Source organism: Heterodontus francisci, chromosome 26 (genome assembly GCF_036365525.1).
Source record: "Heterodontus francisci isolate sHetFra1 chromosome 26, sHetFra1.hap1, whole genome shotgun sequence".
In the NCBI taxonomy this organism is placed as follows: Eukaryota; Metazoa; Chordata; class Chondrichthyes; order Heterodontiformes; family Heterodontidae; genus Heterodontus; species Heterodontus francisci.
Window position 1 is genome coordinate 7,683,942 of NC_090396.1, and position 16,229 is coordinate 7,700,170.

The 16,229-nt window shown below is 44.0% G+C and overlaps 1 protein-coding gene across 1 annotated transcript in view; it reads right to left on the reverse strand.

Annotated features, from left to right (window-relative positions):
* Window positions 1-16,229, reverse strand: part of LOC137384523 (protein HEATR9-like) — a 218,387-nt gene that overhangs the window by 57,264 nt on the left and 144,894 nt on the right. Inside the window, exon 12 of the mRNA XM_068058661.1 lies at window positions 9,966-10,039. Coding sequence (XP_067914762.1) covers window positions 9,966-10,039 — 74 coding nt within the window. The remainder of the gene's footprint in view (window positions 1-9,965; window positions 10,040-16,229) is intronic.

The following is a 16,229-nucleotide window of genomic DNA, read 5'->3' on the forward strand; positions in this document are numbered from 1 at the left end:
TTCAGAATTGTTTCTAGAGGTTTCCCCACCACTAAAGGTAAACTGATTGGCTGTAGTTGCTGGGGTAATCTTTCTATCCTTTTTTGAACAAGGATGTAACATTTGCAATTCTCCAGTCCTCCGGCACCACTCCCGAGTCTAAGGAAGACTGAAAAATTATGGCCAGTGCTTCCACAATTTCCACTGTCACTTCCCTCAGTATCCTTCGATGCATCTCATCCGGTCCTGATGCTTTATCAACTATAAGTATAGACAGCCTATCTAATACTAATTATCAATTTTAAATCCTTCCAGTTCATTAATTACCTCCTCTTTCACTATGGCCTGTGTAGCATCTTCTTCCTTACCTATTACAGATGCAAAGTATTCATTTAGCACCTCAGCTCTTCCCCCCTGCCTGCATGTGTAAATCCCCTTTTTGGTCCCTAATTGGCCCCACTCCTCCATTTAATACCTTTTACTATTTCTATGCCTGGAATTCCCTTTTATGTTAGCTGCTAGTCTCTTTTCATGCTCTCTCTTTGCTTCTCTAATTTGCTTTTTCATTTCCCTCTGAACCTTCTATATTCAGCCTGGTTCTCAGTTGTGTTATCCACCTGACAGCCGTCATAAACACACATTTTCTTCTTTGTCTCAATTCCTATCTCTTTTGTCATCCAGGGAGCTCTTGATTTGTTTGCTTTACCTTTTTCCTTTGAGGGAATATATCTTGACTGTACCCGAACTATCTTTTCTTTGAAGGTATTGTTCAGCTACCTTTTTTCCTGCCAACCTTTGATTCCAATTTATTCAGCCCAGCTCCATTCATACCCCAATGAAGTTGGCTTTCCCCCAGTTAATTATTCTTTGTTTGATTGTTCTTTGTCCTTTTCCATAGCCAACCTAAACCTTATGATACAATGATCACACCCCCCCCCCCCCAAATGTTCTCTCCTGATATTTGATCTACTTGGCTAATCTCATTTCAGGAACCAGGTGCAGCAGTGCCTCTCCTCTCATTGGACTGTAAACATACTGCTGTCAAATATTTTCCTGAACATACTCTAGAAACTCTTGCCCCTCTCTACCCTTTACACTACTATTATCCCAGTCTATATTTGGATAATTAAAGTCCCTCATTATAACTACTCTATAATTCTTGCACCTCTCTGTAATTTCCTTGCAGATTTGTTCCTCTGCCTCTTTCCCACTAATTGGTGGCCTATAGACAACACCAAACAATGTGATTGCACATTTTTTGTTCCTTAGCTCCAGCCGAATAGATTCTATCCTTGACCCTTCTGGGATATCCTTTCTCTCCAGCACTGCTGAGCTCTCCTGCATCAATACTGCCACTCTTCCCCTTTTTGTTCCTTTCTTATCTTTCCTGAGCACCTTGTATCCAGGAATATTTAACACCCAGTCCTGTCCTTTGAGCCAGGTCTCTGTTATAGCCATATCATACTTCCATATGTCAATCTGCACCTGTAATTCACATATCTTATGCACCACACTCCGTGCATTCACATACTTGCGCATTAACCCTGATAAAGAAAAAACTGATAAAGAAAGGGAAAAGAGATTATGAATGTAAGTTAGCTAGAAACATAAAGGCAGACTGTAAAAGCTTCTTTCGATATGTGAAAAGGAAATGATTAGCAAGGACGAATATGGGTCCATTGCACACGGAGACAGGGGAGTTTGTGGTGGAGAATGAGGAAATGGTGGAGAGACTAAACAATTACTTTGTGTCTGTCTTGACAGAGGAAGACACAGAAAGTCTCCCAGAAATACTAGGGAACCAAGGGACTTGGAAAAATGAGGAACTGAAAGTAATTAGAATCAATAAAGAGGTAGTACTTGAAAAACTAACTGGATTGAAAGTTGATAAATCCCCTGGACCAGATGAGCTCCACCCAAGAGTATTGAAGAACTGGCTATAGAGATAGTAGATGCATTGGTGGTTATTTTTCAAAATTCTATGGATTCTGGAAGTTCCTGCAGACTAGAAAGTAGCAAATGTAAACCCACTATATAAGAAGGGAGTGAGAGAGAAAATGGAGAACTACAGACCTGTAAGTTTGACATCAGCAGTAGGGAAAATGTTAAAATCTATTATAAAGGATGTGATAACTGGATTCTTAGAAAATAATGATATGATTGGGCTGAGTCAACATGGATTTGTGAAAGGGAAATCATGTTTGACAAAGCTGTTGGAGTTTTTGAGGATGTTACTTGTACATAGATAAAGGAGAACCAGTGGATGTGGTGTATTTGGATTTTCAGAAGGCTTTTGATAAGGTCCCATACAGGAGGTCAGTAAACAAAATTAGAGCAGATGGGATTGGGGGTAATATACTGCAATGGACTGAGAATTGATTAACAGATAGAAAGCAGAGAGTAGGAATAAATGGGTCATTCTCAGGATGACAGGCTGTTATTAGTGGGGTACCACAAGGATCAGTGCTGGGACCACAGCTGTTTACAATCTATAGAAATGATTTGGATATGGGGACTAATTGTAATATTTCCAAAGTTGTGCATGACACAAAACTAGGAGGGAATGTAAGTCATGAGGAGAATGCAAGGAGGCTTCAAGGGGATTTGGACAGGCTAAATGAATGGGCAAGAACATGGCAGATGGAATATAATGTGAATAAGTGGGCGCTTTGGTAGAAAAAAACAAAAAGGCAGAGTATTTCTGAAATAAGGCAGAGTATTTCTGAAATGGTGAGAGGTTGGGAAGTACTGATGTCCATGAGATTTGACTACAGGAGTAAAGATGTGTTGCTTCAATTGTATAAAGCATTGGTGAGACTGTACCTGGAGTACTGTGTACAGTTTTGGTCTTCTTATCTAAGGAAGGATATACGATTGAGGGAGTGCAACGGAGGTTCACCAGACTAATCCCTGGGATGACGGGATTGTCTGATGAGGGAAGATTGCAAAAACTGGCCTGTATTCTCTAGAGTTTCAAAGAATGAGAGGTGATCACATTGAAACTTACAAAATTCTTACAGGTCTGACAAGGTAGATGTGGATAGGATGTTTTCTCTGGCTGGTGAGTCTAGAACCGGGGGACACAGTCTCAGAATAAGGGGCAACCATTTAAGACTGAGATAAGGAGGCATTTCTTTACTCAGAGGGTAATTCTCTACGCCATAGGGCAGTGGAAGCTCAATCATTGAGCATGTTCAAGACAGAAATCGATAGATATCTGAATACTAACGACATCAAGAGATATGGGGATAGTGGGGAAAAATGGTGTCGAGGTAGATGATCAGTCATGATCTCTTTGAATGATGGAGTAAGCTCAATGGGCTGAATGGCCTACTCCTGCTACTATTTCCTTTGACCCTATGATTCTATTTAGACTTTATTTATTTCTCCCTTACTCTGACCCCACCTAATAACATATTAGCATGGATAGAAGATTGGTTAGCAAACAGGGAGCAGAGAGTATGGATAAATGGGGCATGTTCAGGTTGGCAAACTGTAACTAGTGGGGTGCCACAGGGATCAGTGCTGGGGCCTCAACTAATTACTATTTATATATTAATGACTTGGATGAAGGGACCAAATGTATGGTTGTTAAATTTGCCAGTGACACAAAGATAGGAGAGTAAATTGTGAAGAGGCCACAAAGATTCTGCAAAGGGATTTGGAAGGTTACGTGAGTGGGACAAAATTTGGCAGATGGAGTATACTGTGGGAAAATGCGAACTTGCTCACTTTGGCAGGAAGTATATTATTTAAATGGAGAGAAATTGCAGAACTCTGCGGTCCAGAGGGATCTGGGTGTCTTGGTACATGATTCACAAAAGGTTAGTTTGCAGGTATAGAGAATGATTAGGAAGGCAAATGGCATGTTTTTGTTTATTTCAAGGGTAATGGAAAATAAAAGTAGGGAAGTTTTGCTGCAGTTGTACAGGCTCTTGGTGAGACCATATCTATAGTACAGTTTTGGTCTCCTTACCTGAGAATGGATAAAACTGCATTAGAAGCAGTTCAGAGAAGGTTCAGTCGACTAATTCCTGGGATGAAGGGGTTACCCTGTGAAGAAATATTGGACAGGTTGGGTTTGTATCCATTGGAGTTTAGAAGAATGAGAAGTGATCTTATTGAAACATATAAGATCCTGAGGGACTTGACAGGGTGGATGCTGAGAGGATGTTTCCCATTATGGGAGAGATGAGAACCTGAGAACACAGTTTAAAATAAAGGGTCTCCCATTTAAAATGGAGACGAGGAGAATTTTTTTCTCTCAGAGGGTTGTTAGTCTGTGGAATTCTCTTCCCAGAGAACATTGCAGGCAGGGTCATTATTTAAGGCTGAGTTAGATAGATTCTTGATTGAGAAGGGAGTCAAAGGTTCTAGCAGGGAGACAGGAAAATAGAATTGAGGCCACAATCTGATCAGCCATGATCTTATCAAATGGTGGAGCAGGCTTGAGGGGCCAAATGACCTATTCCTGCCCCTAATTTGTATGTTCGTTTGTAAGTGCTGAGCTCCCCCATCATTGAAGATGGGGGTATTTGTGCAGCCTCCTCCTGTTAAGTTGTTTAATTGTCCACCACCATTCACAACTGTTGTGGTAGGACTGCAGATGTTTGATCTGATCTGTTGGTTTTGGGATGGCTCAGCTCTGTCTATTGCACGGAGCTTCTGCCGTTTAATATGCATGTCGTCCTGTGTTGTAGCTTCACTGGGGTGGCACCTCATTTTTATGGTTCTGGAATGTAAGGCCCAGTAATTCTAATCATCAAAAACCCCACAGCAAAAAATGATCTGCTTTCATTGGGATGTGGGTGTTGCTTGCAATGCCAGCCTGTAGTTAGCTAATTGGTAGAGTTTGAGTACTACAGGGATGGGCTGTGAAGAGAGAGTTAGAGTACTTTATTTGGTATTTGTTCTTGGGATTTGGATGTTATTGGCCAGGCCAGCATTTATTGCCCATCCTTAATTGTCCTTGAGAAGGTGGTGGTGAGCTGCCTTCTTGAACGGCTGCAGTCCATGTGGGGTAGGGACACCCACAGAACTTTACAACAAGATGGGTTGTGATGGGTCAGTAGGTCTTTCCTCATCCCTGTTATGATATGTTGAATGTTGCCAACATGGCTACCTGTTGCAGCAGAGAGTCATGGGAGGGTGAATTCTGAGGAGAAGGGATGGCAGACCAGATTATTCTCCTTCATGAAAACTCTGCTGGAATAGCAGGTTCTTTGGCGATCAGGCAGTCTTTTTAAATATCAGCAACAGGGCTTCCAGGCTAAAGTGTTGGCTCACCAGTCATACACCCAGAAAAGATGCATCTTAAAAATAACAACTTGCATTTATATAGCACCTTTAACATAGGAAAACATCAGGAGGCACTTCAAAGGAGCGTTATCAACAAAAAAGCCACATACGGCAATATTAGGACAGCTGAACAAAACATTTTGGGAGAGAATTCCAGATCTTCAGGCTTTTGAAAGCACAGCCACCATTTCTGGAGTAATTAAAATGAGGGACACACGAAAGGACAGAATTGGAGGAGAGCAGATATCTCGAAGGGTTGTAAGGGAAAGAGATAGGGAGGGGCATAGCTAGAGAGGGATTTCAACACAAGGATGAACATTTAAAATTGAGGTGTTGCTGAACCAGGAGTCAATGTAGATCAGCGAGCACAGGGGCGATGGGCGAATGGGTGTTGGTTCTAATTAGATTATGGACAGCAGAAATCTAGCTGAGCGGAAGTTTACAGAAGGTGGAAGGTGGGAAGCCATCCGGAAGAGAATAGTCAAGTGTGGAGGTAACAAAGGCAATGATGAGGGTCTGAGCAGCAGATAGACTGCTTGAAACACCTTTGTCAGGGAAGAAAGCAAGGCCCAGAAAGAGAATGTTAGGAGGGAATTATACACGGTCGATATGTAAGGGAATCACTCCTGTTTCCACCTGAATAAAGGGCAACTGTGCAGAGAAGCTACACCCAGATCACCCTCCAAAACAACAGAAGAATCAGTCTTCTAGGACAGTCTGAGAATCTACTGACAAAGTACTTTTCAACACTGGGTTACAGATGCTCCAAATAACGTTCCATCAGACTGGGAAGCTCAGCATTCTATTCCCTTAATTCAAAGGAAGCATTCAACCTCAGAATCCTGAACTCTTCACTCTGAAGCAAATGGTAGTGTTGGTCACTATGTAGACAGTGTGACGGTGTGACTGACTCACCATGGTTGAACTAATGGACATATACTTCCATGCTGAGGTCACAGAATGCTACAGCAAGAATCTGGAGGGGCTTTTCCATCTGGAAATTGTGTCTCATTCCATGACTCACTACACCGGGAAATAGGAAACCAACAACTTAGACTTATTCCGTTGGCAAGGGAGACTCAAATTATCAAGAAAAACAACAGAAGGAAAGACTTGTGGCTATATAGCGCCTTCCATGACCTCATGTGAAATCACTGTTGTAATGTAGAAAACACAGCAAGATCCCACAAACAGAAAGGGAGTTCACTCCAGTGTCCTGACCAATATTTTTCCCTAAATCAACATGCCCAAAACAGATGATCTGGTCATTTATCTTGTTGCTGTTAGTGGGATCTTGATGTGTGCAATGTGACTTATGTTTCTGACATTACAACAGTGACTACTCTTCAAAGTATTTAATTGGCTGTAAAGTACTTTCAGAGAATCCAATGGCATGAAAGGTGCTGTGGAAATGTAAGCCTTGCTTTGATCTATTTTACACAGCTTCCAGTGCCCACCACAAGAGTGATAGAGGGAGTAACTGCCTGACAAATGATTGGGTTCAAGTACATTCTGGGAAAATCCCAACTCTGTCTGATACAAGGAAGACTGAGCATCTGCAGCACACTTCGTCACATCCTCAGAGTATCTCAAAGTGCTTTACTACCAACTTTTTAATGTGTTAATACAACAGACAGTAGCATAGTGGTCATGTCACACAGTGGTTATCAGTGGTAATGTTACTCGACTAGTAATCCAGAGGACTGGACTAATGACCCAGAGACAGCAGTTCACATTCCATCCCGGCAACTGGGAAATTTACATTCAGTTAATGAAATAAAAAATCTTGAATAAAAAGCCAGTATCAATCATGGTAACTTTATTACTACTGGAATGCTGTAAAATCCCATCTCGTTCACTGACGACAGCATCAGTAGGAGTGACTGCTGCACAGTCATTGTGGATACAAAGTCCTGTCTTCACATTGAAGACATCCTGCATCATGTTATGTGGCACCACCGACGCACTAAATGGGATAGATTCAGAACAGATTTGGCATCTCAAAACTGGGCATCCATCAGCAGCAGCAGCAGAATTGTACTCAACCACAATCTGTAACCTCATGGCCCGGCATATCCCCCACTCTACCATTGCCATCAAGCCGGTGGACCAATGTGCAGGAGAGTATGCCAGGAGCAGCACCAGGCGTACCTCAAAATTTGACCCCAATCTGGTGAAGCTACCTCACAGGAGTACATGATGCTAAAGGACAGAGGCAACATGTGATAGACAGAGCTAAGCAGTCCCGCAACCAACAGATCAGATCTGTGTCCTGTCACATTCAGTCGTGAATGGTGGTGGACAATTAAACAACTAACTGGAGGAGGTGGCTCCACAAACATCCCCATCCTCAATGATGGGGGAGCCCAGCACATCAGCATGAAAGATAAGGTTGAAGCATTTGCAACAATCTTCAGCCAGAAGTGCCGAGTTGATGATCCATCTTGGCCTCTTGCTGAGGTCCCCAGCATCACAGAGTCACTCAGCATGATATCAAGAAAGGGCTGAAGACACTGAATACTGCAAAGGCTATGGACCCTGACAATATTCTGGCAATAGTACTGAAGACTTGTGTTCCAGAACTAGCTGCGTCCCTAGCCAAGTTGCTCCAGTGCAGCTACAACTACTGATATCTACCCGGCAATGTGGAAAATTGCCCAGGTATGTCCTGTACACAAAAAGCAGGAAAAATCTAACCCAGCCAATTACCGCCCCATCAGTCTATTCTCAACCATCAGTAAAGTGATGGAAGATGTCGACAACAGTGCTATCAAGTGGCACCTACTCAACAATAACCTGCTCACTGACGCTCAGTTTTGGTTCCGCCAGGGCCACCGAGCTCCAGACTTCATTACAGCCTCAGTCCCAACATGGACAAAAGAGCTGAACTCAAGAGGTGAGGTGAGAGTGACTGCCCTTGACATCAAGGCAGCATTTGACTGAGTATGGCATCAAGGAGCCCTAGCAAAACTGCAGTCAGTGGGAATCAGGAAGAAAACTCTCTGCTGGTTGGAGTCATACCTCGCGCAAAGGAAGGTAGTTGTGGTTGTTGGAGGTCAATCATCTCAGTCCCACGACATCACTGCAGGAGTTCCTCAGGGTAGTGTCCTAGGCTCAACCATCTTCAGCTGCTTCATCGATGAGCTTCCCTCCATCATTAGGTCAGTAGTAGGGATGTTCGCTGATGATTGCACAATGTTCAGCACCATTCGTGACTCCTGAGATACTAAAGCAGTGCATGCCTGCATGCAGCAAGACCGAGACAACATTCGGGTTTGGGCTGATAAGTGACAACTAACACTCGAGCCACTCAAGTGCCAGGCAATGACCATCTCAAACAAGAGAGAATCTAACCATCTTCTCTTGACATTCAATGGCATTACCATCGCTGAATCCCCCACTATCAACATCCTGGGGGTTACCCTTGACCAGAAACTGAACTGGAGTAGCCATATAAATACTGTGGCTACAAGAGCAGGTCAGAGGCTGGGAATTATGCAGTGAGTAACTCACCTCCTGACTCCCCAAAGCCTGTCCACCACCTACAAGGCACAAGTCAGGACTGTGATGAAATACTCTTCACTTGCCTGGATGGGTGCAGCTCCAACAACACTCAAGAAGCTTGACATTATCCAGGACAAAGCAGCCCCTTGATTGGCACCCAAACATTCACTCCCTCCATCACCAATGCACAGTGGCAGCAGTGTGTACCATCTACAAGATGCACTGCAGCAACGCACCAAGGCTCCTTCGACAGCACCTTCCAAACTCATGACATCTACCACCTGGAAGGACAAGGGCAGCAAATGCATGGGAACACCACCACCTACAAGTTTCCCTCCAAGTCACACACCATCCTGACTTGGAACTATATCGCCGTTCCTTCACTGTCGCTGGGTCAAAATCCGGGAACTCCCTTCCTAACAGCACTGTGGGTATACCTACCCCAAATGGACTGCAGCAGTTCAAGAAGGCAGCTCACCACCACCTTCTCAAGGGCAATTAGGGCTAGGCAATAAATGCTGACATAGCCAATGATGCCCACATCCTATGAATGACTAAAAAAGTAGGCAGAAATTGCAGCCAACTACGCACAACATGATCTCACTAACAATAAATTAAACAAGTGCTCGATTTCTCTGTTTCTTTTCCTTTTGGTGTTATTGGCTGAGGAGGTAACTGTTGGACAAGACACAGGGAAAATGCCCATCTTCCTGATTGAATAGACTGTGGGATTTTTATATCTATTGGAACAGGCAAACTCTGAGCTGAGAAAGGTACAATCAACCAATCATCATCACCATAAGTCTTGGTGACAGACCAGTCGACATTAGTGCTTGTGCTTGGCAGTGTGTCACAGTAGCTGACTTGTATCAGCTTCGCTCATACATGGAAACTACTGCGAAGTATAAAGCAGCAGCTCGGGCAGAGGAGATAGAAGGCAGCAATATCTGGTTTGGAGGGGGGCGGGGGGTGGTGGTTGTGGGGTAATTTTCACCTCATGGCCTGGGCAGTACTCTGGCGGAGTGTACGGCTCACACATGGTAGAACCTGCCCACTTTCAACAGGACAAGTTTCAGGCGGCTTCTACATCAGGCAGGTAGTCTGCTCCATCAGAACATACGCAGGCTGGGAGTGGGAGAATAATTGTGATTCATTTGACTCCGATGGGCCTGTTAAGGACTCACTGTTCAACATGTTCCCACACGATCCTCTTCATATTCAGCAAATTCACAACTAGGGCCGTCCGTCGGCGCACAGCCTGAAGTACAAGAAGGAAAAGGTTAACTTGCACATCATCACCAGAGAAAGTCATCCAGTGACAGGCTTTGATAGAACCAGCATCATCCAATAGAAATCAATGACCAGACACAGGTGTGACTGCGGTGACACTGTTTTAGCAACATGCCCTGACTTTAGTAGAAAATACCTTACAGCTAATCATAGAACAGGTAAACATTTACTTAACAAATATCTGCAGGGCTCAACATGAGTTCAGTGTGGTGTGTTACCTCATTGGTGCCAGGCCAGAATTGAGAGGGTGCAGAACACTCATCAGTCCAAAGGGAGTCATGGTCCTTTGTAGGAACTAATGATATAGGAAGGATGAAGATTGAAGTCCTGGAGTCAGAGTTTTAGGAACTTGGAAAAAAAAGTTAAAGAGCATGACCTCAGAGGTTGTAATCTTTGGACTACTCTCAGTGCTACATGCTTGTGAGTCTAGGAGCAGTAAGACAAGAGGGATTAATGTGTGGCTGGACAAATGGTGCACAGGGAGGGCTTCAGGTTCCTAGGGCAGTGGGACCAGTTCTGGGATAGGAGGGACCTGTTCAAGGGGCACAGGTTGCACCCCAACAGACCAACCAGAGGAGTTAATTAGTGTTATGGAGAAGGCTTTACATTAATTTACAAAACATTAGAGAGGAGAAACAAGATGGACAGGGGACTAGGAGAGGCAAATTGCACTAAAGTGAAGAATACTTCAGAAATAGGAGGGATAAGACAGGGGGAAAATGCGAGGCAGTCCAGATGGATTTGGAGTGTATGTCTGTAAATGCATGAAGCATGGTCAATAAGGTCAGTGAGCTGCAGACACAAGTCACAACATGGCACGATGATATAGTGGCAATAACAGAGACCGATCTGAAAGAAGGGGAAAAATAATATTCTTGGCTACAGGTATTCTAAAAAGATACAGAAGGAAAATAAAAGAAGGGATGGTCGCAATATTTATCAAAGAAACTGCAATAGCACTGGAGAGAGATGATGTAGTCGAGGGGCCAAAGACAGAGCCTATTTGGTTCGAATGAAGAAGCAATAGAGGAGCTATTAGTGTTGGATGTTTACTATAGGTTACTATAGGGAAGGAAACGGAGGAGCAAATTATAGAAAGATGCAAGAACTGGCATAGTTATAATGGGGGATTTCAATTATCCTAATATAGACTGGGATAATAATAGGGTAAAAGGGCAAACAGGGGGTGAATTCCTGAAATAAAAACAAGAAATGCTGGAACCACTCAGCAGGTCTGGCAGCATCTGTGGAAAGAGAAGCAGAGTTAACGTTTCGGGTCAGTGACCCTTCTTCGGAATTCCTGAAATGTGTATAAGAGAACTTTCTTGATCAGTGTATTTCCAGCCATATGAGGAAGGAAACAAAAACAGAAAATGCTGGAAACATTCAGCAGGTCTACCAGCAGCTGTGGAAAGAGGAACAAAGTTAACCAGCTGAAATTTTAAACAGCTGCGGAGGCGGGACTGGAGGCAGATGGGTCCATGGTTTCCTAGCACCAGCTGGCTTGCTGGTTTGCCGGTATGTTCCTGCCTCTGAGTCAGTTTAGAAGTGAATGGTTGGTCGGGTTGACAGCTATTCATGGCTTGCAGGTTCCCCCGCCACACTAATAGCCAGCATAAATTTCACCTTTGTTAAAAGCTCTTCAGAGGGCACCTCCATCTTGAGATGCTCTCTCCCCCCTATCTACATCAGCAGATCCCATCTCTGCTGATGTGTCACTGCTGGAGGGCCTCCTATAGGCCGTCCAGCATCAGGAGTCCCGCCCACTGTCCTTAATTGGATGGTGAGCACACACCCTGGCCAATAATTGGCCTGCTGCTCAAAAATTGTGTCAAGCCTCAGGCACCACGATGTGGGGGCAGGACCTGAAAATGCACCTGACTTCAGGATCCCAAGCCCAGAACAAAAACCCAGCCCAATGTTTCAGGTCGAAGACCTTTCATCAGAACTAAAAAAAAAAGTTAGAGATGGAACAGGTTTTAAGCAAGTGCAAGTGTAATAATGGATTCTAACAATTTCCCAACGACAGATGTTAAACTAACTGCTCTATAGTTTCCGACTTTCTGCCTCCCTCCTTTTTTGAATAAGGGCGTTATATTAGTATTTTTCCAATCCACTGGAACCTTTCTCGCATCCAGGGAATTTTGGAATATTATAACCAATGGATCCACTATCTTCACTGCCACTTCTTTTGAGACCCTGGGATGGAGGTCATCAGGCCCTGGGGACTTGTCTTCCTTCAATCTCAATAGTTTGCTCAGTACTTTTTCCCCAGTGATGATGATTGTTCGAAGTTCCTCCCTTTCTATAACCTCTGCATAACTTGTTACTATTGGGATGGTACTGGTGTCCTCCACCATGAAAACTGAGGCAAAATACTGATTCAGTGTCTCCGCCATTTCTGTGTTCCCCACCATTAACTCCCCAGTCTCATCCTCCAAGGGACCAACATTCACTTTAGCTACTCTCTTACTTTTTAGATACTTACAGAAGCTTTTGCTGTTCGTTTTTATATTTTGCTCTAGTTTTCTTTCATAATTTACCTTTGCACTTTTTATTACTTTTTTAGTAACCCTTTGTTTATCTTTAAAAGTTTCCCAATCTTCCAGCCTGCCACTGGCCTTTACAATATAGTATGCCTTAGTTTTTGTCTTTATCCTTAACTTCCTTGCTTAGCCATGGATGTTTTTTCTCCTTCTTACAATCTTTCTTCCTCTCTGGAATATATTTTAGTTGGGAGGATTTGAATATCTTCTTAAACATCTGCCACTGCTCATCAACTGTCCTACATTTTAGTCTTCCTGCCCAGTCCACTAGGGCCAAATCTGTCCTCATGCCGATGTAATTACCTTTGTTTAACTCCAGAACGCTTGTGTGGGACTCCAGTTTCTCACCCTCAAACTGAATTTGACATTCTAGCATGCTATGATCACTCTTCCCTGGAGGATCCTTAACTATGAGATCATTAATTAGCCCCACCTCAATACACAATACCAAATCTCGAATCGCCTGCTCCCTGGTTGGTTCCACAAAATATTGCTCCAAAAAACAATCTCTAATACATTCAATGAACTCTCCCTTGAGATTCCCCTTGCCAATATGATTAATCCAGTCTAAATGCATATTAAAATCATCCGTGATTATTGCTGTATCTTTCTGACAAGCCCCTAGTATTTCCTGGTCTATACTGTGCCCCACTGCGGAACTACTGTTTGGCGACCTATAGATTACTCCCACCAGGGACTTCTTTCCCTTGCTATTTCTTATTTCTACCCAGACTGATTCTACGTTTTGATCTCCAGTGCCTATATCATTTCTCACTACAGCACTGATCTCTTCCTTCACTAACAAAGCTACACCACCTCCTTTTCCTTCCTGTCTATCCTTCCAAAATACTGAGTACCCTTGGATATTCAATTCCCAAACCTGGTTTCCCTGCAACCACATCTCAGTAATCGCCACTAAATCACACCCATTTGTATCTATTTGTGCTGTTAACTCATTTATTTTATTCCGAATGCTTTGCACATTCAGATACAAAGCCTTTAAGTTTGTTCTGTCATCAAATTTCCCTACTCTTGTACAATTCCTTGGTGCAATATGACGTTCTGTCCCTACCATTTATATTCTTGTAACTATCATTTATATTCTGGTAACAATCAGCCTCATCACTAACCTGCACTCCGACCTTCTCCTTTAGCTTTGACTTCCTAATTTTCCATGCAACAAAACCCTCCCCCCCACTATTTAGTTTAAAGCCCTATCTACAGCCCTAGATATGCGATTTGCCAGCACTTCACGAATTCACGAATGTCCCACGAATTCAAACCCATTTCTCCCATACCAATCTTTGAGACAGGCATTTACCTCTTCAATCTCATTGACCCTGTGCTAGTTAGCTTGTGGCTCAGGTAGTAATCCGGAAGCTATTACCTTTTTGGTTCTGCTTTTTAATTTAGCCCCGAGCTGCTCATATTCCCTCAGCAGAACATCTATCCTCGTTCTACCATTGGTACCTACGTGGACCACGACAATTCTCTCTCTCACCTTCCGGGAGCGAAGAGGATCTCTTCCAGCGCTTCGGAGTTTAAAAAAAAGGCAAACAGTGACATCAGAGGAGAGCTGCAAGGTGATTGGTTGGTGAGGAGCAGCAGTTAGAATATCTTAAAAAAAAGGGGAAAGTTTTTTTTTGTTGGAAAAAAAATCTCTGGTGATAAGGTGAGTACTACTAAAGTATTTTATTTTAAGGACTTAAGATTGAAGTGGGTAGAACAAGATCCCGAGTGTAATTAGTATTTTTTAATGAAGGGAGTAACTAATTAACCTAAGGGTAAGTCACGGCAGGAGAGCTCAGCCCCGTGATCTGCTCCTCCTGCGCTATGTGGAATATCAGGGTCGCTTCCAGTGTCCCTGACAACCATGTGTGCAGGAAGTATATCCATCTGCAGCTACTGGCTAGCCGCATTACGGAGCTGGAGCTGCGGGTGGATTCACTGTGGAGCATCCGCCATGCTGAGGACGTGGTGGATAGCACATTTAGTGAGTTGGTCACACCGCAGGTAATGGCTGCACAGGCAGAATAGGGATGGGTGACCACCTGACGGACTAATAGGCAGTGCAGGAGTCCCCTGTGGCCATCCCCCTCTCAAACAGATATACCGCTTTGGATACTGTTGCGGGGGATGACCTCCCAGTGAAAGCAGCAACAGCCAAGGTCGTGGCACCACGGAGAGCTTTGCTGCACAGCAGGAGAGGAAAAGGGTTGGAAGAGCTATAGTGATAGGGGAGTCTATCGTAAGGGGTGCAGATAGGCATTTCTGTGGCCACAAACGAGACTCCAGGAGTTCCGATGAAGGGTCACTGACCCGAAACGTTAACTCTGCTTCTCTTTCCACAGATGCTGCCAGACCTGCTGAGTATTTCCAGCATTTCTTGTTTTTATTTCAGATTTCCAGAACCACAGTATTTTGCTTTTATTTACTCCAGGATGGTATGTTGCCTCACTGATGCGACAGTCAAGGATGTCTCCGAGCTCCTGCGGGACATTCTGAAAGGGGAGGGTGAGCCAGAGGTTGTGGTCCATATTGGTACTAACGACATAGGCAGGAAGAGAGATGAGGTCCTGCAAAGTGAATATAGGGAGTTAGGCAGAAGATTAAAAAGCAGGACCTCTAGGGTTGTAATCTCAGGATTACTCCCTGTGCCACGTGCTAGTGAGGGTAGAAATAGGAGGATTAGGCAAATGAATGCGTGGCTGAAGAGCTGGTGTAGGCGGGAGGGCTTCAGCTACTTGGATCATTGGTATCTCTTCTGGTGCAGAGGTGACCAGTACAAGAAGGACGGGTTGCATCTAAACTGGAGGGGGACCTATATCCTTATGGGGAGGTTTGCAAGTACTATTCAGGAGGGTTTAAACTAGTCTTGCAGGGGGTTGGGACCCAAAATAGTAGTCTCTCAGATGAGATAGTTGAGGCAAATGTAGAGGTTAAAGCAAGTCCAGTAGGCAGGCTGGGCAGGGGCAAGACAGGGAGCTTGGAAGGTCTGGTAGGCTAAACTGTATTTACTTTAATGCAAGAAGCCTTACAGGTAAGGCAGATGAACTCAGAGCATGGATCGGTACATGGGATTGTGATATTACAGCTATTACGGAAACATGGTTGAGGGATGGGCAGGGCTGGCAGCTCAATGTTCTGGGATACCGATCCTTCCAACATGACAGAGGTGGAGGTAAAAGAGGAGGGGAGTGGCACTATTGATTAGGGAGGACATCACGGCAGTACTTAGAGAGGATATCCCGAGGCCATATGGGTCAGAGGGAAGTGGAGGAGCATATATGTAGGGAAATCAGAGATAGGTGTAGGAATTACAGGGTTGTAATAGTAGGTGATTTTAACTTCCCTAATATTGACAGGGACTGTCTTTGTGCTAAGGGATCAGATGGGGAAGAATTTGTTAAGTGTCTCCAGGATAGTTTTCTGAAGCAGTATGTGGATGGTCCTACAAGAGAAGGGGCTACACTCGACCTCCTCTTGGGAAATGAGGCTGGGCAGGTGGTTGATGTGTTAGTGGGGGAGCACTTTGGGACCAGTGACCATAACTCTATTAACTTCAAGATAGTTATGGAAAAGGATAGGAGTGGCCCTCAGGTTGAAGTCCCA